The 23,749-nt window shown below is 38.3% G+C and overlaps 1 protein-coding gene across 4 annotated transcripts in view; it reads right to left on the bottom strand.

Moving 5' to 3' along the window:
- Positions 1-23,749, bottom strand: part of WDR7 (WD repeat domain 7) — a 354,748-nt gene that overhangs the window by 288,515 nt on the left and 42,484 nt on the right. For all 4 annotated transcript variants that reach the window (XM_027526250.1, XM_027526251.1, XM_027526252.1 and 1 more), the window contains exons 10-12: positions 22,030-22,162; positions 21,517-21,765; positions 20,384-20,604 (exon numbers count right to left, since the gene is read on the bottom strand). In XM_027526250.1, coding sequence (XP_027382051.1) covers positions 20,384-20,604; positions 21,517-21,765; positions 22,030-22,162 — 603 coding nt within the window. The remainder of the gene's footprint in view (positions 1-20,383; positions 20,605-21,516; positions 21,766-22,029; positions 22,163-23,749) is intronic.

The following is a 23,749-nucleotide window of genomic DNA, read 5'->3' as shown; positions in this document are numbered from 1 at the left end:
TTACAGTTGTTTTTATCCACAGAGCTTCGAAGAACCTCTAACCTGTAATAGGAGTATAATTATATCTACAGAGGGTCTACAAATATCTACATTCATTTGACCATCATAATCTCATAAGACACAGTTTTTAAGGAACACACTTTGGGGAAGGCTGCTGCAACTGATTCCTTCGATGTTTTGGCTACTAGGAAACATAGGCCTAAATTTTCCACTCATAACAGACGGGGTGTGGGCATACATTTCCGAACATGGACTCTTGGTGGGCTTATCTAGTTTCTCTCTCATGTTCTCTTCACTGTGATTTTGCTTTATTTTTATCTAACTAAATACTGTGTATTTCCTGTAAACAACCCAAAATCAATTTTTGAATGAAGCAGAACATTAGAAAAAGACAGAAAGATTTAACTCGTCACTTTGTTCTTTAATTCAGGTGTTTCCACCTTTGGTACTGTGTTAGCTCTATTTGTGCTTTGTGTTCTATAATGATATAAAAACTATAATCAGCATAGTAGCTATTTACTAATTTTCAAAGTTAAGAAAACTAAGTTCAGAAAGATCATGTTATAAACTGTTATTAAAACATCACATAGAATTTTCTTCACATCTTTTAAGCTTATTTATTTCATGCTTCCTCATACGCATAAAACATTTCTTTCTTTAAAAAAGACATTAAGGACTAAAAGGTAGCTGACTATGGCATGTAAAACTTTACCTTGTATTTAAACAGTAAGTCAAACTACAGTGGCAAACTACAAAAATATCATTTAAATATAGGCAATGTTAGAATATAACATGGCAGAAATAGAACGTAATGTCTTTATTTTCAATTACTTCACACTACATAAGGTATTTTTTACTTTCACCAGACATACTGCTAACAGAAGACAATACTTTAGGGGAATAAAAATAATAGTTTAGTACAATGGAGTGTTTGCATTTCAACAAATAATCATTAATACATTTATCAAATATATCCATCATTCAATTTACAAAAAGATGACTGCCACATGAATGATTACCTATTTTGTATTTGAGGCTTCCCAGGTGGCGCTAGTGGTAAAGAACCCACCTGCCAATGCAGGAGATGTAAGAGACTTGGGTTCCATCCCTGGGTTGGGAAGACCCCCTGGAGGAGGGCATGGCAACCCACTCCAGTATTCTTGCCTGGAGAATCCCCATGGACAGAGGAGCCTGGCGGGCTACAGTCCATGGGGTCACAGACAGTCCGATGCGACTGAAGCGACTTAGCACGTGCACACATTTTCTATGTTGCAATAAGGATCTGCGAAAAAGTAGTTGTTTTATTTATTTTTCTTACCAGAGAAAACAAATCTAACAGTGATCGTTTTCTCTGTGTATGAGTCACTGCAAAGAACTGTTTCTAAACGGCGTTCCTTTCCATCTACTCACACCCTTTAATCAGGCACTGATGAGAGAACGTGCCCTCAGTCGCTCAGAGTCGTATCCGACTCTGTGTGTGCGTGCGTGCTCAGTGGCTCAGCCGTGTCTGACTCTCTGCAACCCCATGGACTGCAGCCCACCAGGCTCTTCTGTCCATGGGATTCTCCAGACAAGAATACAGGAGTGGGTAGTCATTTCCTTTTCCAAGGGATCTTTCCGACCCAGGGATCAAACCCACGTCTCCTGCATTGCAGGCGGATTCTATAGCGCTGCGCCACCTGGGAAGCCTCCTCCATCTTTAAACTGAACTAATCCTTAATTAATGTCACACATCTAGCTCCCCAACTTCCCAGTCCCCAAGTTGACAATCATTTCATTAATGTTCACATACTTTCCTATCATTCCTTTTCATAGATAAAATGAGCCCTAGGCAGGGGGTGCTGAAGTCTGTTAAAAAGGTGAATTTTTTATCGATATTCTTTACTCTGGTGTTTTTCAAATTATGTTCTATTGGTGGATCTCAACATCTGAAGTGATAACAAAACTGAGAAGCACTGATCCACACGTTCTCTCTCAGCCAAGCATCTGCGACTGCAGTTTACAACCTGCAGTATCCCTGTTCTAACAGAGAGCCTGACCTCCGGCACCAAATCCTCAAGAGAAGTTTTACTGTCAGAACTGTCACCTTTGCCATTTATATACAGGTGGATAATTTTTTTTTAATTCAAGAAAATGCAATCCATCCTCATAAAAAGATTTAAAGTCTCTACATCATGTTAGCACCCTTATTAGTAAAACACAAAGCAAAAATTAAATCATAGTAGAGGGTGTGCTTTAAAAAGTAGATTGTGGGGTGTAATTTTCTGAAGGAAAAAATAACTGAACTCCAAAAATTCTAGTTTTTCATTCTCACATGATATGTTCTTTTCTGACACGTGTATTTACATTAAGCACATTTTAAAGAGTAGTTCTGTTCTTCACTCACACAGTGCAATAATGGTGAGAACTGGTAAATGACATGCCCCATCCACAAAAATGTGTTTGGCCCCAAATAAAAACGGTATCAGTTCAGTTCAGTCACTCAGTTGTGTCTGACTCTTTGCGACCCCATGAATTGCAGCATGCCAGGCCTCCCTGTCCATTACCAACTCCTGTAGTTCACCCAAACTCATGTCCATCGAGTCGGTGATGCCATCCAGCCAACTCATCCTCTGTCCTCCCCTTTTCCTCCTGCCCCCAATCCCTCCCAGCATCAGAGTCTTTTCCAATGAGTCAACTCTTCGCATGAGGTGGCCAAAGTATTGGAGTTTCAGCTTCAGCATCAGTCCTTCCAAAGAACACCCAGGACTGATCTCCTTTAGAATGGGCTGGTTGGATCTCCTTGCAGTCCAAGGGATTCTCAAGAGTCTTCTCCAACACCACAGTTCAAAAGCATCAATTCTTCGGCGCTCAGCTTTCTTCACAGTCCAACTCTCACATCCATACATGACCACTGGAAAAACCATAGCCTTGACTAGACGGACCTTTGTTGGCAGGGTAATGTCTCTGCTTTTGAATATGCTATCTAGGTTGGTCATAGCTTTCCTTCCAAGGAGTAAGCGTCTTTTAATTTCATGGCTGCAATCACCATCTGCAGTGATTTTGGAGCCCAAAAAAATAAAGTCTGACACTGTTTCCACTGTTTCCCCATCTATTTCCCATGAAATGACGGGACCAGATGCCATGATCTTCGTTTTCTGAATGTTGAGCTGTAAGCCAACTTTTTCACTCTCCACTTTCACTTTCATTAAGAGGCTTTTTAGTTCCTCTTTGCTTTCTGCCATAAGGGTGGTGTCATCTACATATCTGAGGTTATTGATATTTCTCCTGGCAATCTTGATTCCAGCTTGTGCTTCTTCCAGCCCACATTTCTCATGATGTACTCTGCATAGAAGTTAAATAAGCAGGGTGACAATATACAGCCTTGACGTACTCCTTTTCCTATTTGGAACCAGTCTGTTGTTCCATGTCCAGTTCTAACTGTTGCTTCCTGATCTGCATATAGGTTTCTCAAGAGGCAGGTCAGGTGGTCTGGTATTCCCATCTCTTTCAGAATTTTCCACAGTTTACTGTGATCCACACAGTCAAAGGCTTTGGCATAGTCAATAAAGCAGAAATAGATGTCTTTCTGGAACTCTCTTGCCTTTTCCATGACCCAGCAGATGTTGGCAATTTGATCTCTGGTTCCTCTGCCTTTTCTAAAACCAGCTTGAACATCTGGAAGTTCACGGTTCAAGTATTGCTGAAGCCTGGCTTGGAGAATTTTGAGCATTACTTTACTAGCATGTGAGATGAGTGCAATTGTGTGGTAGTTTGAGCATTCTTTGGCGTTGCCTTTCTTTGGAATTGGAATGAAAACTGACCTTTTCCAGTCCTGCTGAGTTTTCCAAATTTGCTGGCATATTGAGTGCAGCACTTCCACAACATCATCTTCCAGGATTCGAAAGAGCTCAACTGGAATTCCATCACCTCCACTAGCTTTGTTCGTGGTGATGCTTTCTAAGGCCCACTTGACTTCACATTCTAGAATGTCTGGCTCTAGGCCAGTGATCACACCATCGTGATTATCTTGGTCGTGAAGCTCTTTTTTGTACAGTTCTTCTATGTATTCTTGCCACCTCTTAATATCTTCTGCTTCTGTTAGGTCCATACCATTTCTGTCCTTTATCGAGCCCATCTTTGCATGAAATGTTCCCTTGGTATCTCTAATTTTCTTGAAGAGATCTCTAGTCTTACCCATTCTGTTGTTTTCCTCTATTTCCTTGCATTGATCCCTGAGGAAGGCTTTCTTATCTCTCCCTGCTATACCATCCATGCAAACGAAAATAAGCATCTGAAGAGTTAGGTCTAGTTTTACTGTAATGAGCAACAGCCTTGAAATAGCCAAAATAATCAAGACTGAAAACAGCAACAACAAAAATTAGCATTACTAGGCCCAAGAAAGCACAGTTATTAGAGGTACTTAACTCACAACAAAAGAGGTTTTTTGCTTTTAAAACATGGATTTAAATAAATTTAATTTTTCTTCTTTCAAGAAAATGTTGGTCCAATTTGTATGAAGAAAACTCACCTAGAGTAGAAATGACCCAGATACAGTTAAAATCTCATTAATTTTGATCCCACTAATTAATTCTGAGCTGATGGTTACCTTCGCAGGCTGTGTAAAAACAAATTAATGGTCTAAAGAAAGCAAAGGTCTAGCCTATTTAAATGTAAAAGGAAAAAAGGCCATTCAAGTACCACTTTGGTATTAATTTTAATTCAAACAATGAACAGAGTAATGATAAATAATTCTCAACTACTTGCTAAATGAAAGCATTTAAAAGATTTGCTAAAACACAATTAACTTGGTTTCTTATCTATTCTCAAAATTATTGAAGAAGCACTTCTTAAAGAATATTTCATAGTTTCTTCACTCTGATTTAGGCCTAGCTTCCTCACAAATAAGTTGAATTTTAGAACAATTTTTAAGGTATTAAATTCTAGAGATCTCAGTTACTGAACATTTACTTCACCTATAATGACTCATTCTATAATTTGATTAATTACATTCTACTTTACTTTACTTTCTTCCATTTCAATCTGGAAAAGTCACCTAAACCGGACTTAACCCCACGGATATTTTAACAAGGAAAAGACATTTAAATTGTGCATGTAAAGTAAAAATACAAAGAACTAAAAAATATGAACCTCTTATCTTTAAATTATTTTAAAAACATTTATGTTCCAAACTTGTTTGATCAAACAGCCATTCATTAGAACTCTGTAATGTATCCTCACTATGTGTATATTTATAAATTGAATAGGTACTTGTGCCAATACATCACGTATATTGTAAAACATGCTCAAGAATATATATTTTAAAAGGATGATTCAGTTTAAATAAACAAATTTAAGATGAGATATTTTCTTAAACGTCTTGCAAGAACTTTGTGTTAGCAGTAGCCAATACCTCAAAGCATAATATTTATCTTTAGGAAGGTTTCACTGTTAATGATATTGAAGGTAAATACATATTTTATATGCTGAGTGGCTCAGTTGTGTCTGACTCTTTGCGGTCCCATGGACTGCAGTCCACCAGGCTTCTCCAACTATGGAATTTCCCAGGCAAGAATACTGGAGCACGTTGCCACTTCCTACTCCAGTGTATCTTTTTGACCCAGGCATCAAACCCAAGTCTCTTGCGTCTCCTGCCTTGGAAGGGAGATTCCTTACCACTAGCGCCACCTGTAATCAAGAATGGTATGGCTGTCCTCTTGCCAGATTGATCAAGTGAACATTGTTTGAACCTGATAATGGGGCTAATAAAAGGGCATTTCATTTTCACTGGAAATATCTGCCAGCATTATTTGCCCTGCTCATTTTGTGACGGCGGGGTTAAGACCTGTACAGCACGACCCGCCAGCTCTCCTAGACAAACGCACTGTCACCGGGAGCACACCGATGAAAGCACTGAGGCCCCCCGGAGGCAGCAGGCCCACGCAGAGCCCACGCGACACGTGCCGTCTAACGTGTGAACCAAGGGGGAGCACTGAGGTCCCCCGGAGGCAGCAGGCCCACGCAGAGCCCACGCGACACGCGCCGTCTAACGTGTGAACCAAGGGGGAGCACTGAGGCCCCCCGGAGGCAGCAGGCCCACGCAGAGCCCACGCGACACGTGCCGTCTAACGTGTGAACCAAGGGGGAGCACTGAGGCCCCCCGGAGGCAGCAGGCCCACGCAGAGCCCACGCGACACGCGCCGTCTAACGTGTGAACCAAGGGGGAGCACTGAGGCCCCCCAGAGGCAGCAGGCCCACGCAGAGCCCACGCGACACGTGCTGTCTAACGTGTGAACCAAGGGGGAGCACTGAGGCCCCCCGGAGGCAGCAGGCCCACGCAGAGCCCACCCGACACGCGCCGCCTAACATGTGAACCAAGGTGGGCATCGGTGTCCTTTCACCCAGTAAATGTTCATAAGCTCAATTTGTTAAGGTTAAAAAAAGAAGAAGAGGTTTAATATTTCATTCCCTTGCCCCAGCCAACTGTCTCACAGATTCCACTTTAGCACCTGCCACTATCAACTGACTTATAAGGTGTAACACACACCATTAAAAAAAAAATTTTTTTTTTGTTATGGAACAGAACTTGTACAGCATGGACTGAGCATCTGATCAACTTGGTCAGTACATTACAGGTAAAGATTATTCAAAATCATGTTCCAACCACTGTATTAGTTCTTTCCGAGAAGGAAAAGGCACCAACAACATCAAAAGTTAATTAAAAGCAGGGGCTAATGAAAAGCAATAGGTAAAAACACTTACTTTGATTTAATGAAAAAAATTAAGATAACTGGAGCAAGGAAAAGGAGGACGATACTGAACTGAAACAAATATATTCCAAGGTCAATTATTATTTTTCAAATAATTCTGATCCTCAACCAATAAGCACTACCTGAATTTGCCAGTAAATAACCCCCACGGTACATTAGTGCTGAGCAGCAGAATGCCACAAGCCATCACAGGATCTGAGAGTCAGAAAATACCACCTAGGTCATCCAGCCTGACCTCACGCATTTTACAAGACTTCATTTTAAACCATTCCCAGAAACCTCTTATGTAACCCGTTCCTAAGCATCTGCCATGAATTACAGAAACTAGAGACAGCTAGTTTATTCCACCCACCAGCTCTCTGGGGAGATTATTCTGCTTTCCAACAATTCCCAATGTAAATTATATATATATAAATTTCTTTCTGCTTTTGCTAATTTGTTTTCTAAACTGTTCTTTTCTTCTTATCATTCCAGGAGCAATCTCTTAGCTGCCCAAAACAAATTTTGTCTGAATATTCTCTAAATATACGAACACTAACTACTGTCTCTCCTTTTAAATATGCCCATCATTCAAAAAGCTATAAATGACCAGCTTCTTTCACTCATAAATCAATCCCACTATTCTGTTAATCATTATTTCTTGACTTCCCAGAACTCTTTCTCTGGAACATAAATGCACAGTTAAGATCACTGTGCATAGAGTGATAAGAAACTTATCACTTTTAAATATTCTACCTGAAGGGGAAAAAAAGAGCCTACCAATGTTAAGCACATTTCCACACTTTCACGAAACTAAATTTTTTTTTCAGAAATCCATAGCTCATCCTTCTTAAAACATGGGGGGAGGGGGTAGGAAGCTGTTTCTTTCATAGGTATTTCAGAAAATAAGACCACGTGGTCCAACTAAAGCACTGACCAACGATCTAATAGATACTTATGTTCTACATGAAAATAAGACTTTTAGGGATGAGTTTTAATATCTTTGTTCATTCACTGCATACAAAAAATAACAACAAAGAAATAGAGGACTAGTCAGATTCCATCTCTCTTCAACTGCTTCCTGATTAATAAAACAGCAAATAAATATGAAGAATTTAATGGATGATTACAAAGATATCCCCTATCAGAGAAAAATATATTTAATAAATGACATTGAGATAACGTGTTATTTTAGGGAAGGACAGATGATTTTTACCCTTTCCTCACCCTACAGACATAAATAAACTTCAGAGAGATTCAAGTATTTGATGTTTGTTTTAATCCAGCTATTGCTTTTTAATAAAATATCATCAAATTTCTAAACGGGTAAGATTCTAGGATTTAAAAATATGAAAGAAGCGAAATAGAAATAAGGATAAAATAGATTACCTAGGAATGGAAATTATCCCCAGGTTAAAAAAAAAAATCAAAAGTAAGTAATAAGTCAGAAGAAAATTTCAACAACAATAACAAAAAGCACATAAGCTTAATACTTCAATTAAGTTAATCACTAATTAACTAAGCACTAATTAGTGTTTAATATATAAGCACTAATATCCCCAAGAGAAACAAATGAGCAAAGGACAAACTACGTCTCAAAAAGAAACAAAAATTCACTAAAATCCTTATAGAAAAATTTCATTATCTCTAGTAATCAAAGAAATGCAAATTTCAACAATAAAATACTCTTTACACCTATCAATTTAGCCAAAGACTGTAGAAATTATAATACTGAACAACCAAGATTTATTGGGGTCTTATTTTGTGCTAGGTATTACTACTCTAAATGCTTGGCGGTAACTCATCATGGTCTCACAACCCTTTGAAGTAGATCCTATTATTATTTCCATCTTACAGATATAGAAACTGAGGCATGGAAGTAAATAAAAACATCTTGTGTAGGCAAGGAGCCATGAAATGGGCACTGAGGGCAGAAAACAACTTGGTAATCAACCTCAGTATTCTTAAAAATGTTAATACTGTATTAGACAAAAATTCTGAGGTTCTAATCCAAAAAATATTCATGGAATTAATCTAAGGAAATAATCATAAATGAAAACAAGTTTTACAAAGATATTCAATATTATTTACAATAGTTCAAATTGGGTACAACCTACATATCCAAAGCAAGAGAACTGCTAAGTAAACGCTGTATGCTCATAGAATGTAATGGTATATAATCATTAAAAATTACTTCCACGAATGAGTGTAACTTGAGAAGGTATTTGTTAAAATAGTAAATGAAGATGCAACGCGCACAGATAACTATATCTACAATATAATCACAAGCGCACAGTAAACGGATTTTAAATGGCCAGAAGGATGTCCCTGGCTGGCTAGCAGTTAGGACTCCATGCTTCCGCTGCAGGGGGAGTGGGCTGGATCCCTGGGTCAGGGAACTAGGATCCGGAGTGGCCAAAAACAAGACTAAAAGGCTAGAGGAAAAGATATCAGAATGTTAACTGTGGTTGGTTCTCTTTTATGTAGAAGGATAACAGGACACCTTTACCTTCTTAGTTACCTGTTTTCAAAACTTTTAACTGTGTATATGTGAAATTCATAAAATTGCAGTTAGAGCTTACATCATATTCCTAAAAACAAGTAATGCGTGACAAGGAAAAGAAGGTAAAAGGGGGCTAAAAGTAAAAGGGGGCTAAAACTCCAAACCTAAGTAATCAAAGATGAAAAACTAAAACATAAATTACCAAAGAACTGAGCCATGCACAGTTCTCTGAAGAAAAATCTGAAACATGGGAATTGAAAAGAATGGCTGTTTTGGTCTACAAAGTGAAAGATACTCAATAAATCAGTCATTTAAAATTAAGCATGCATCAAAATCATGCTTATGTAAATCAGTAGTTGAAAATATAGTCAAAGTTGGAGAAATGCAACTATTTTCAATACATAATTACATCTAGTAGGGGGTGGAATATATGAAGGTCAAGTTCAGGCCCTCAGGTTGGACTGAAAGAACGTGAAAGTCACTCAGTCGTGTCTGGCTCTTTGCGACCCCATGGACTATATGGTCCATGGAATTCTCCAGGCCAGAATGTTGGAGTGGGTAGCCTTTCCCTTTTCCAGGGAATCTTCCCAACCCAAGGATCAAACCCAGGTCTCCCGCATTGCAGGCAGATTCTTTACCAGCTGAGCCACAAGGGAAGCCCAGGTTGGACTACTTAGGATCAAATTCCAGCTCTGCCACTTGCTGTGTGACCACGAGCAAGTTACTGAACCTCTCTGAGACTCACTTCTCCATACAATGCAGTTAACAGCAAAACCCACACCTCATAGAATCACTATGAATTAAATGAAATATACACAAAGAAATCAGCATAGAGACTAACACATCATGCGTACAAAAGATGATAGTACTTAATGTTATCTTTACTATTATTAGTGTTATATCAGTATATACCACAAATTCTGCTTTTTTAAATGTAGTTGTATCTACTTTCTGAGGCCATTGCCAGTGTTTAGGTATTCAAATAGGAAATGTGGAGACAGCTATAATTTTTCTATTACATGAGTTTCCCCTTTTCTATATTTTCTTCTCATTTTAATAGCTGTGTTTTAATTTACTCTGAATAGTTCCCCTTACATGATCATTACCATCACTCACATATTATCTTAACGTTAATGAAGTTTTTGGCACTTTTAACACTTTGTGTCAACAAAAGCTTTCCATACAACAGCTCAGTGACCACCTTCCACTGTTCTTGTGTATTTCCTCATCACACATTTTTTTCCAATGAATTTACTTGGTAATTTTTTACTTCATCCCTTTAAAACATAAAAATAGTTTAATTTCAATTCTATATTTATAGGTTTCAGAGGCTGAGACAGTCGAATCTGAAGACTCTGAAGACAGTCGAAGGTTCTTTTTAAGGAACTCAAAAGTGTTTTATCCTTTCCCCTGCCCTACAGCAGTCAGCTGTCCCAGTTACTGTCCAACCTGGACCCAAACCTGGAGGACACAAAGCCAGGAACTACCCTCCTCCATCACAAAGAGCCTCACTTCTCAGACTGCACCGAGTTACAGGCGTGGGGCCGCTCGTCCTCCTCCTCCTTTCTGCGTCCCACCTTGAACTTGAAGGGCCCCATCCATCTGACCTGGTAACTCTTGATCTGCCTGCTTAGCTTCAACCTATTTATTCCTGGAGGTAAATTACTAGAACATGGATGCTAAAAATATCTCTTGTTTTACAAAGGATCCTGGCTTGCTTTTTAAGTCTCTGTCAAAGAACACAGGGAAACCTAACCTCCACTATTATATACCTGGCCCTTGAGAGTACCTGGAAAGGTACGCTCAGTCACTCAGCTGTGTCCGACTCTTTGTGACCCCATGGTCTGTAGCCCTCCCAGCTTCTCCGTTCATGGGATTTTCCAGGAAAGAATACCAGAGTGGGTTGCCATTTCATTCTCCAGGGGATCTTCCAGACTCAGGGATCGAACCCCTGTTTCTTGCATCTCCTGCGTTGGTAGGTGAGTTCTTTACCACTCTACCACCTGGGAAGTCTACCTAACTGAAGTTACCTTAAAAAGTAACTCATTTTTTCTAACAATGCCTGCCATCTTAACGTAAATCTGAATTCATTTTAAAATTGCTTTATGATTAAGCTATTCAAGAAAATTCGTCTTTGCTCTGTGACGTATTAATTCTCTTCAACCCAAAATAGAGTCAATTTAATCAATGACATCATCACAATGTTTAGCACCAAATCACTTCTGACTATTAAAAATAAATTTCATACCCAATATAACATTCTGTGCTACTAAGAATATGACTAAAGATCTAAAGAAACCTCTCCAAACAGAAGAATATCTAAGTTGCTAGATTAGGGGGTTGGGGAGTATAAATGGGATTAACATATGCACTCTACTATATACAAAATCAACAACAATGACCTACTGTATAGCACAGGGAAATATAAATTTCTTGTAATAACCTATAATTGAAAAGAATCTGAAAAACAATACTATATATATAAATAAAACTGAATTACTTTGTTATATATCTGAAACTAATACAACACTGTATATCCACTATACCTCAGTAAACCAACCTCATAAGACAATGATGAATTAATTAATTTCTATGATGTTTGACACAATATTCGCATAGCTGGAATAGGAATATAATCTGTCTCATTACTGTTGAAGGAATCCCTCACTGACAGTTCATATATTACTGATTCTCCCAGCTTCCTACAAAAGAGACAGGGTGTACTATGCTACTTGAATATATGTATACTATCCATAACAGGAAAAATTTATCTTTTATAGTGAACAAAATAGTATGATAGTAGTGAAAATTTGAAAAACATGCGGGAATCAGAATGGATAACAACACAGTACAGTGCTGGTATATTAAAGCATTTGTGCTTTCAAAATGAAAGTGAGTGCTCTCCATCCATACATCGGAGAAGGCAACGGCACCCACTCCAGTACTCCTGCCTGGAGAGTCCCAGGGATGGGGGAGCCTGGTGGGCTGCCGTCTATGGGGTCGCACAGAGTCGGACACGACTGACGCGACTTAGCAGCCATTCATACATACTCTACAAACAGCTACTTATAAGCCTAGAAAATTAACAAGGTTTAAAAGATTATAAACAGAATGAAGAACTATGAGGGTAAATACGGATACAAACCCATTCCTAAGCGTTTGAAGGACAATTTGGCAATAACTATTCAAAAGACTTTAAAAATGAATATGTCCTTTAGAAAGCAATTCCACATTTAAGAATTTATCCTCAGAAGTGATTCAAGATGCGCAAAAATATTTAGTTATCCTAATTTTCAGCCCCACTGCCGATAACAGAAAAAAATGTTAGAAAACATCATTCTGAAATTTGATAAAATTACACAAATTATAGACTATAATCAAAAATGATGCTGTGCTGAAATACACTCAGTGGCACAAAAGTGGCCAGACCATCTTTAGAAAATATATTGTCTATAACGATATGTTATATAATTTTAAAAATAAAAATTAATTTCAAAAAGATGACACTCAATACATAAAAACATATGAAAACAGTCTCAAAATCTAAGAGAATGAAGTGTTATGGGAAAAAAGAATACTACAACAGACTATGTACATTGTGACCTATTTTAGAAAAAGGTTAGTTCTGCTGCCTGCTTTTGGTTCCTTTGCATCACCAAAGTTTACTTGGCTTCAGGGACCATGCTAAAATTACAGACACTGCTTTTTAAACGTAACATCCAAACTGAATTAATAACAAGACTCCAAGTTCAAAAAGGTAAAGGTAAGGGCTAACTGGGGCAGAAGCTTAGGAGCACATTCAGGAGCCTGTTCAGGAGCATGTTCAGAAAGGGCGGACAACGCATTAAAAAGAAAACCTAATTTGTCAACTGTTCTTGCCGGCAGTGAGCTTCACAGACAAGTGACCATCACACACTAGCAAACATATGGTCACATATACAAAACATAATTATCATATCTGTTGCCAAGAGCTAGGGATTTAACATTGTCAAACGAAAGCAGAAACAGGTTAAATGCCTGACATTCGCATTTTCACAAACCCATGCTGCCCTCTTCTGGATAATTTTGGAGGTATGTGACAATAAAAGTTTAATAAGATTTAATGAGAAGGGGCAGGAGGAGAAGGGGACGACAGAGGATGAGGTGGCTGGATGGCATCACTGACTTGATGGACGTGAGTCTGAGTGAACTCCAGGAGTTGGTGATGGACAGGGAGGCCTGGTGTGCTGCGATTCATGGGGTCTCAAAGAGTCAGACACGACTGAGCGACTGAACTGAACTGAACTAAACTGAACTTAATCAGTTTTTTAAGGTGCTTCCCTGACAGCTCAGCTGGTAAAGAATCCACCTGCAATGCAGGAGGCCCGGGTTCGATCTCTGGGCTGGGAGATCCGCTGGGAGATCCGCTGGGGAAGGGACAGGCTGCCCCTCCAGTATTCTTGGACTTGTAGCCCAAGGGAAGTTAAAAAATCATTTTTAACTAATCTTTAGAAAAAGGTTAGTTCTGCTAACCTTTTGAACTAATTTTAGAAAAAGGTTAGTGATAATCATCAGTTAAAAAATCATTTTTAACAAATCTTTTAAAGACCTGAGCCTATATGTTCACACTGCTACTGCTACTGCTAGGTCGCTTCAGTCATGTCCGACTCTGTGCGACCCCATAGATGGCAGCCCACCAGGCTCCCCCGTCCCTGGGATTCTCCAGGCAAGAACACTGGAGTGGGTTGCCATTTAGGAAACACATATATATGCTTCAAAATGTATTTTGGAACATTTTCCAAAATTTACGTTCTGAATAAAGTTCTAGCATTAGTAAAAAGCTCTGATAATCCAACCATCCATGCCAATGAGAAAGGGAATAATATATATTTACTAAAAGTGAATAAAACCTGACAGTTTACAAAGTCAGTTTTTGTTCCCTTCGATCCTTCTTCCCCCCACTCCCAAAAGCAAACAGAATCTGAATTTGGTGTGTATCCTCCCATTCAATTTTCATAATTTACCAACAGAAGCCTTAAGAAGCCTGCCCTCTCGGGCGCCGCCCCTCCTCAGGCTCCCCGGCACCAGGTGCGCTCTCGGTCTACACTAGCCTAGAGCTCAGACTGTGGAAATTCACACAAGCCTACTTCCAACAGCTGCTCAAATAGGAAAGCATCCTACCTCTAACCACTCTGTGTTGCTTAAATGTCTCAGTTATTAGAAGAATATTAAACTAAAATGCTATATTTATAAAGTACAAAACACAGTGTAAGACACAGAACAGACCAGTGGTCACCACTGGGGGGAAGGGAGGAGGGGAGGGGGAGGGGAGGGGGGGGAGGAGGGGAGGGGGAGGGGAGAGGAAGATGCGAACCACGGGGTATGGGACAGGCGTGAGCACGCACTGTGCAACACGGGGAATAGAGCCAGTACTGTGCAGTAAGTGAATGCAGAGTAACCTTTGAAAACTGTATAAAAACAATTAAACAACAGTATAGAAAGGCTCTCTAGAATTATAAAGTATTGCTCTCAGGAGGAAGGGAATGACATAGCTGGAGAACAAAAGGATATTTATTAATATCCTTTAATGCTTTTTGCACTTAGTATTCCTATTTATAAAATATTTTTAGACACTACAGTCAATAATATCCAAAGTGCAGATGAAAACTGAAAACAGTAAGGCACCTAAAATGTTAACAAGCCTGCTTTTTAGAAGATTTTTCTAAAAAGTCTCCTATATGAGTATTTGAAGTGGCAATAATATTTAATAATAATATGAAGGTTCCACTTTAAATCTGAATCCTAGTAAAACTGCCTATAAAATCTTATGTATCTGCATAGCAACATATAAGGTCAAAAACCACTCGCTTAAAAACAGTAAACACAACTTGAAATGACAAACAAAAATGGCACAGAACTTCATTTTATATTATGTTATGTAATTCAAACAGTATTTTAGTAGATAGTTTTCCTTCTGTTTCTTCTCATATACATGTATATTTCACATGCATATATAGTATACCCACCTCTCATACATATATACATGTACATATTTCTTTCACATTATGGATAGTATATTTTGCTTTCTTAATAAACCAAACCACACACACACAAAATTAAAGTTACCTCAAACTGAATTTTTTCTCTACAGTCCACAATTTTAAGGAGAAAGAAACAGAAATGGCAAATAACCTAACATCAGCGATCTCAAAACCAGAAGTTCCAGCACCCTCTGTGAAGTCAACACAGTCAAATCTCATGGGTGTTCTGAGAGTTTAACAAAGCCCCTGGTTTCTCTGAGCACCCACGAGACACCCCTACCCTCGCCCGCCAGAGCATTTCGTTCAGATCTCTCCTTTGTCGTTTATAGTCGACACTGTAACAGACTTCCTTAAATATTCACCTGATCCTCCTCCAAAATATGTTTACATTTCTTGGAACACTGAAATACATTACTTGGCAGACACTAATTCTACCCAAAAACATTCTGATTGTTTCCCAATAACCCTTTGGCACTTCACAGTCTTGAATTACTTCAATATTTTGTATCTCAAAGCATATCTTCAGGAAACTTTTAGGTTTTCTTTAGTGTACTTTAATTCTTTAAAACAATCTGTATCCATATAAAAGTTAAATCTCAGCTAACCAGTTTATTCAGTGAATCAAATTCAATTTCAAAGCACTCTGCCTAAAAGGAGTTTTACAGTTTTGGGAAAAAAAAATATATATATATAAAATTCCTCTAAAAATTGAAAAACTAAAAACCTTTAAAGAACAATAAACATAAAATCTATTCAAAGTAGGTACTCTACATAATGCTATAGGCAGTGTTTCCTGTCTAGGAAAATGTTGAAATTTTTAAATAATTAAAATTCCTATAAATAGTACATTAAAAATAAATATATAGGGTCACTGAGTCTGGCACTAAATTAATGCTAATGTATAGCAAGAATCTGGAAAGATCTTGGGGAAAAAGATGCTAAAACAGTATAAAGATGAAGGAGTGGGGAAAGAAAGGATGACAAAGAAACGCCTAGACGGCAGGCCAATAAGACGCGCGTCTGTGGGGCCGTGGAAGGGCACACAGCCTGTCCTCAGAGCTCATCTCCAGCCACAGCGTCTTTTCTACCCAGCAGGCAGGATTTCACTTTTTGTTCACTCTCTACAGAGGCTAGGAAACAATGATTTTTGCTCAGTACTTTTTTTAAACAACTTTCTACATTTTAGTAAACAAGAAATGACTATACATTAAGAATGAAAAACTCATCATAATTGTACATCTTAATGATAATTTAAGTCATTTCTAAAATACAACCAACATTTCTGTTTTAGAACAACTTTTCCTGAAAAAAAAACTTACAAGAAATCAAAACTCACCTCCTTTCTCAATCTACCCGAGATAAAAACCAAAACTCTTACTACAATCCAAAAAGCAGATGACAAACTTTTTAGTATTGTAGTAAATAGTTACAATCTTCCAAGTACCAGATCACTTAAAAAGTAAAAATATTTTTTGCTAAAAGAGAATGACATTGGATCAATTTATGAGATGGACAATTTAAGCATTAGAGATAGCATTTGATGTCACTAACTCTATAATCTCAGCAGAACAGTCATTTGCTAAACATTCAGCAAATATCAAATCCTTAGCTTTTTATTAACCAGTTAGGGCTCTCTGATTTTCAAACACATTAGCTGCTAGGCCTAAAACGACCAGCTAAATGAACAGGTTATTAACTAGGCAGTTGTTAATGCCTAGTCATTATTAACTGCTGCTGCTGGCTGATGCTGCTAAGTCACTTCAGTCGTGTCCGACTCTGTGTGACCCCATAGACGGCAGCCCACCAGGCTTCCCCGTCCCTGGGATTCTCCAGGCAAGAACACTGGAGTGGGTTGCCATTTCCTTCTCCAATGCATGAAAGTAAAAAGGGAAAGTGAAGTCGCTCAGTCGTGTCTGACTCTTAGCGACCCCATGGACTACAGCCTACCACACTCTTCTGTCCTAGGCAGTCATTATTTACATCTTATATTATTACAAAAACCAAAGCAAATGTGTCTTTAATCAGTACTTTTGAAAGTTAATTAAAAACAAGAAAATTCTACTGTTAAACCTATATGCAAATTATTTTCCATGACCCAGACTTCCTCGTTGGTACCTCTCTTCCTCACACTGTCCAGGCAACCAGCTCCTCTGGCTGGCGCCTCGTCTAGTGAGAAGACCACTTTCTGTTCAGTTGCATATATGTCCATATCTTAGCTTTTACTCACTATGAAATATTTCTAAATGCAATTGATCAAAACATTTTATTAAATACGCACTTGAAATTTTTTAAAAAGAAACCAGAAAATGTGCTCACATACATAGGCTAAAAATATACATATGTTAATGCAGTTCAAAAGGAAAACATGACCCTATGTAAATTATTCAAAAAACACTTTCCTTTTAATTTGTGTAATATATATATATATATGCATATGTACATACACACTCTAGTATTTTCAGTGTATTCTTATGAAAACAAAAAACAGCCAGATCAAAATGGTTGCTTTAAACTTAGGAATAAATAATCTACATTATCAACTTCAGCATTAAAAAATTAGATGTTTCACCAAATTTGCAGTCAGATGTGAAAAAAACCTATATTTTACTATGGGGCATAAGGACTGTAAAATGAGGTTCAGGACAAGGGTTCTAACACTGCTTAAACTTAGTAGAATTACAATGATATCTATTTCACTAAAATAAACATAAAATTGGTTATTTAAATAGATTTAAATAAAATGCATTTAATGGATTTAGAAAAGGAAGAGGAACCAGAGATAAAATTACCAACATCCGTTGGATTATCAAAAAAGCAAGAGAGTTCCAGAAAAACATCTATTTCTGCTTCATTGATTATGCCAAAGCCTTTGACTGTGTAGATCACAACAAACTGTGAAAAATTCTGAAAGAGATGGGAATACCAGACCACCTGACCTGCCTTCTGAGAAACCTGTATGCAAGTCAAGAAGCAACAGTTAGAACTGGGCATGGAACAACAGACTGGTTCCAGATAGGAAAAGGAGTACGTCAAGGCTGTATATTGTCACCCTGCTTATTTAACTTATATGCAGAGTACATCCATTATGTGAAATGCTGGGCTGGATGAAGCAAAAGCTGGAATCAAGATTGCCGGGGGAAGTATCAATAACCTCAGATACACAGATGACATCATCCTTATGGCAGAAAGCAAAAAGGGACTAAAGAGCCTCTTAATGAAAGTGAAAGAGGAGCGTGAAAAAGTTGGCTTAAAACTCAACATTAAGAAAACTAAGATCATGGCATCCAGTCCCATCACTTCATGGCAAATAGATAGGGAAACAATGGAAACAGTGAGAGACTTTACTTTTTTGGACTCCAAAAATCCCTGCAAATGGTGACTGTAGCCATTAAATTAAAAGACGCTTACTCCTTGGAAAAAAAGCTATGACCAACCAAGACAGCATATTCAAAAGCAGAGACATTATTTTGCCAACAAAGGTCTGTCTAGTCAAGGCTATGGTTTTTCCAGTAGTCATGTATGGATGTGAGAGTTGGACTATAAAGAAAGCTGAGCACCAAAGAATTGATGCTTTTGAACTGTGGTGTTGGAGAAGACTCTTGAGAGTCCCTTGGATGGTGAGGAGATCCAACCAGTCCATCTTAAAGGAAATCAGTCCTGAATATTCATTGGAAGGACTGATGCTGAAACTCCAATACTTTGGTCACCTAATGTGAAGAACTAAGTCATTTGAAAAGAGCCTGATGCTGGGAAAGTCTGAAGGTGGGAGGAGAAGGGGATGACAGAGGATGAGATGGTTGGATGGCATCACTGACTCAATGCACATGAGTTTGAGCAAGCTTGGGGAGTTGGTGATGGACAGGGAAGCCTGGCGAGTCATAGTCCATGGGGTCGCAAAAAGTCGGACACAATTGAGCAACTGAACTAAACTGGCTATTTAAATTAATACACAACAATTTTTTACAGTGATGAAGATTTTTTTAAAAATGAACAACAAACTGGAAAGAAAGAAAAAGGCAAAAATTTGTACAAAGAAGGAAGAGATTAATTAAGTACCTAAATTTTCACATCTGGCAGGGGAAAAAGAACGAGACACACACACACTGGTATAGAACCTCCTACACTGCCACATGCGTCAAATCAAATGAAATCTAGCACTGGCAGAACATGGCAGATAACACACACTATCATGAAGGTCACGTGAGCAAGCAGAAAGGGCCAAGGAAAATTTCCTGGGTCTTTGAAATGAGACTCCTTCTGAACAATGGATCAGATACACGAGTAAAATGCTTTTCATTTCAGTAAGACAATAACCGGTGAAGGGGTTTTGATAAGCATGAAACGTGTGATAAAGATAGTATATTTGCGTGTTTATGTACGTGGGTCCATACACACGTGTGTGCTGGAGAATAGTGATTCTGCACACAAAGGCAGCTAATCACATGAGTAAGTTCACATTAAACACACAGTAAAAGAAATTACGGGTCTGTTATTCATCTGTCCTAAGTCCTCCTAAAATTTCCTATTTCTAAAATTATGAGACTTTTTATATTTGACATCACCAGCTAACTTACACACACGTCATGAAAAAGCAATCTGCTTTCATAAAAGTATGAACAAAATTTTCCAAAATCATTATCGTGCCTATTATTCTTTCCCTTGTCACAATAACTGTTTATTTAAATGTATTCTATTTGTAAGTATTGAGAAGTATTTTCATTCAAGCTATAAAAGCACAGGTTCAATATCTTTTTGCTCAGATGGAGTTGAGAATGATGAGACTACTTTGATGAGCATGACTTTAGGGATACTTAAAACTGCTTCAGAGCAAAAAATTGAAACTTCAACATATTCTAAATTGCTACTATGTTTCAGGGATAAGCCATGCCATTTAGGCACGAATAACAGGAATAAAAAAATGTCTATCTTCTATTTCTATATGCCCAGTAGTAATAATCCTAACTTTGCCTAAACATCATATGTTACCACTATTTAGTTTTATAATTACAAGGATTTTTTTTTATTAATTCTTCCATCACACTTTAGATTACTCTGGATTTCATTTGTATTAAGTCTGGCAGCAACACAGTTTGACTCTACCATAGTGAAATAATCTTTCAGGTTCAACTTACACTACAGTTTTCAGGTGGAACTAGAAGCTGAGTGATCTCGCCACCATGGACACAGAAGATATGTTTCATTTCTCCAGAAAATATGTCCCAAATGATGACCGAGAAATCCACGCCTCCAGATATGAGGTATCTTTGATCATAACGGGCTGAGGCCTGATGAGGGTACAGCAAACACGTGACTTTGCTCCGATGGCCACGGAGTGTCCTGTGAGGAGGCCAGCCTGCAAACAAGGTTTGGGACTTAAGGCAGGAAAATTCGAGTCTGCCAAAGTTTCAACAAAAGTAGACAAGAATCTTCAGACTAGCTCTACACTTCATCACTAAAAAGTCCCTTTCACACGTATTTCTATTGGACAGTATTGTTCTAAAAGATTACCAGTATTTGATAATATGATACTAAGTACGCCAGAGATACCCAATAATAAATGGCAAACATTAAACATGTATCAAAGAGAAAAACTAGATACTTCTATTTACAGTCATTGTGCTAAGTCGCCTAAGTCGTATGCGACTCTTAGAGACCGCATGGACTGCAGCCCGCCAGGCTCCTCTGTCCATGGGATTCTCCAGACAAGGACACTGGAGTAGGTTGCCCTTTCCTTCTTCAGGGGATCTTCCCAACCCAGGGATCAAACCCGTGTCTCTTGCATCTCCTACACGGGCAGCCAGGTTCTTTACCACTAGCGCCACCTGGGAAGCCCTGCATTTACAGTCATTAAGTGGTGTTTATTCCAGGAACAGACACTGACTTCAGTTGATCCTTGAGCAACATAGGTTTAAACTGTGCTGTGCAGGTCCACGTGTACGCAGATTTTTTTCAATAAATACATACTATAGCACTGTACAGGGGCAGTTGATGGAATCCAAGAATGCACAAGCACAGATACAGAGGGCCGGCTGTAAAGTAATACACAGACTTCCAACCGTGCAGAGGACCAGCACCCCGGACCCTCTGAGCTGCTCAAGGGCCACCCAGGCCGTATTTTGTTAACTGCACGTTAGGCTAGCAGCTACAGAGCACACCGACAACCACCCCGATGCACCGTGCTTGCTGAAAACGCAGAGTGCAGACCCTGTCAGGTTCACCGTCACAGAGCTCTCCTAACACTGCACACGAGCGGGTCTGCAGGTACCTCTGCGGAGCATGTGCTCGCCCTGCAGCAGCTGCACGATGGCCGTCTGCGTGGCCGGGACGATAACGATGCTTCCGTCTTCACGGCCACAGACGAGGCGTCCGTGCGCTGGTATGTACACACTCGCCGTCACCTTAAGAGGTTCGTTACTATTGGGGATCACGCTCAGCTGATCTATAATCCCAGCAGGACATGGATTCAGTTTATCAAATGCCTCTTGCAAACTAATGGACGTGGTCATTTCCAGCCCTGTGGAGGTTATGTGTGGTAGAAAAGAAACATGTTTGAGCAAGTTAGAAAAAGAAAAAAAAAAAAAAAAACAATTCAACATGTAAAAATAAACGTGCTTATAGTTGATTCAGAGAAATACCAAAGAATAACTGTCATCAACTACCGTTCTAAAAAGAAAAGGACATATTACGTTATGCACTCCCATACAGCGGTTACTGTTCAGGTTGTTCAATTAGAAACATTGAGAAATAACCGCACACGATTTTCTAGAACCTCCATTACCTTCTGGTTTATCAGGTGTGTCTGATATGTTCCAAATATTCAATCTTCCAGAAGAATCACCCTGAATTAATAGTTTGTGGAAGTATTCTTTGCATCCATAGAAGAATCGAGTCACAGGAGGACAAATTAGCAACTGTAAAAAAAAAACAACTGTTCAAATTCCCTTCTCTATCTTTTAAAACAAAATATTTCACAGATAAAAGTTTCTTCAGATTAGGATATAAAGTACTTCATCTCAGTACCAGAGTTAAAAAAGAAAAAAGTGAATCTATAGAATGAGTATTCAATAATATCTTAATTAATTCTGTAGCATTGATATAAATATACGTCAACTAATACTCAATCCAGTACATATAACACATTCAAAGAAACAAAAACTATATTTATATAGTCTTTCTCTAGAATAAATATTTTTATCCTTTTTCTCTGCTTTATAAAAACCACAATGCAATTATTTAACTGTCTATTATTAAGCAATGAATCCAAAGATATACCCCTCTATACCAAAAAGAAAATTCTCCACTTAAAAGTTCAAAAGGAGAGAACTGGTAATCTAAACTTTCTGCCCACTCCTAACTAGCTACTCACCAGGAATGGCTATAAAACTAAACCACCATGCTTGTACCACTAGAAGGCTCTTTTTTTTTTTAATTAGATTATTTTTCAACTAATAGCATGAAACATCCCTGGTGGCTCAGTGCTAAAAACTTTGCCTGCAACACAGGAGACCTGGGTTCAATCCCTGGGTCAGGAAGATCCCCTGGAGAAGGGAATGGCTACCCACTTCAACATTCTTGCCTGGAGAATTCCATGGACAGAGGAGGGTGGCAGGCTACACCCCATGGGGTTGCAAAATGTCAGGCACGAATAGGCAACTAATACTTTTCACTTTTTTCATTTGATCACATTTTTTATAACCCACTTGAACCTAGCCTGATATGCTAGCTATGAGCTACTAGGAACAAAAACCATTCATTAGGATCTTGCATACACTTTCATTTTTAAAGCACATTATTTTCTGTTTAAGATCCTGTATCTTCAATGAGACCACCTATTTGAAAATACTAAATAGTGGTGGACTCCTAAATTTAAATTTTAGATGATTAATACACTAAAACTTGAGTATGAAAGTATGTAAGCTTATCCTGAAAAGCAGTTAAAAAACAAAATGCTTCAGTGCATAGTTATAGTTAAGAAATAATCTATATTCAGTATCAGTGCTAAAAAGCATTACCCTATAGAAATTACATGCATTAAGCACGGTCAATTATTTGATTTAACTTAAAGTCTGAAAATTACTAAAAGTTTGATAAACAACAAGCTTAACCAGGGAAAGTTGCTAGTATAACTTTTTGTTGTTATAACCAGTATTCTATATTACAATGTGTATCTCGCACCACATAATACATACATTTTAATTTAAAATGAATTGGTGAGCTGATACTTAAAGAAATATAATATGCATTTGTTTTGTTTCATGTTCATGTTTTGTTTGGGTTTTTTTTTTGCTGCGCAGTAAAGCTTGTGGGATCTTACTTCCCCAACCAGGGATTGAACCTGGGCCCTGCAGTAAATACCAAGTCCTAATCACTGGACAGACAGAGAATCTCCATCATGTATGTTTTCTACGTTGAGTCATTATCCCTTAGTTTAAGTGGAAGTAACTGTCTAGTTTGCTAGCTTTACTTGTCTAGCAATAAGTAGCAGTTTAAGTTAAGAG

The sequence above is a fragment of the Bos indicus x Bos taurus genome, chromosome 24 (assembly GCF_003369695.1).
Source record: "Bos indicus x Bos taurus breed Angus x Brahman F1 hybrid chromosome 24, Bos_hybrid_MaternalHap_v2.0, whole genome shotgun sequence".
Classification (NCBI taxonomy): Eukaryota; Metazoa; Chordata; class Mammalia; order Artiodactyla; family Bovidae; genus Bos; species Bos indicus x Bos taurus.
This window is presented reverse-complemented; position numbering and strand designations above follow the sequence as displayed.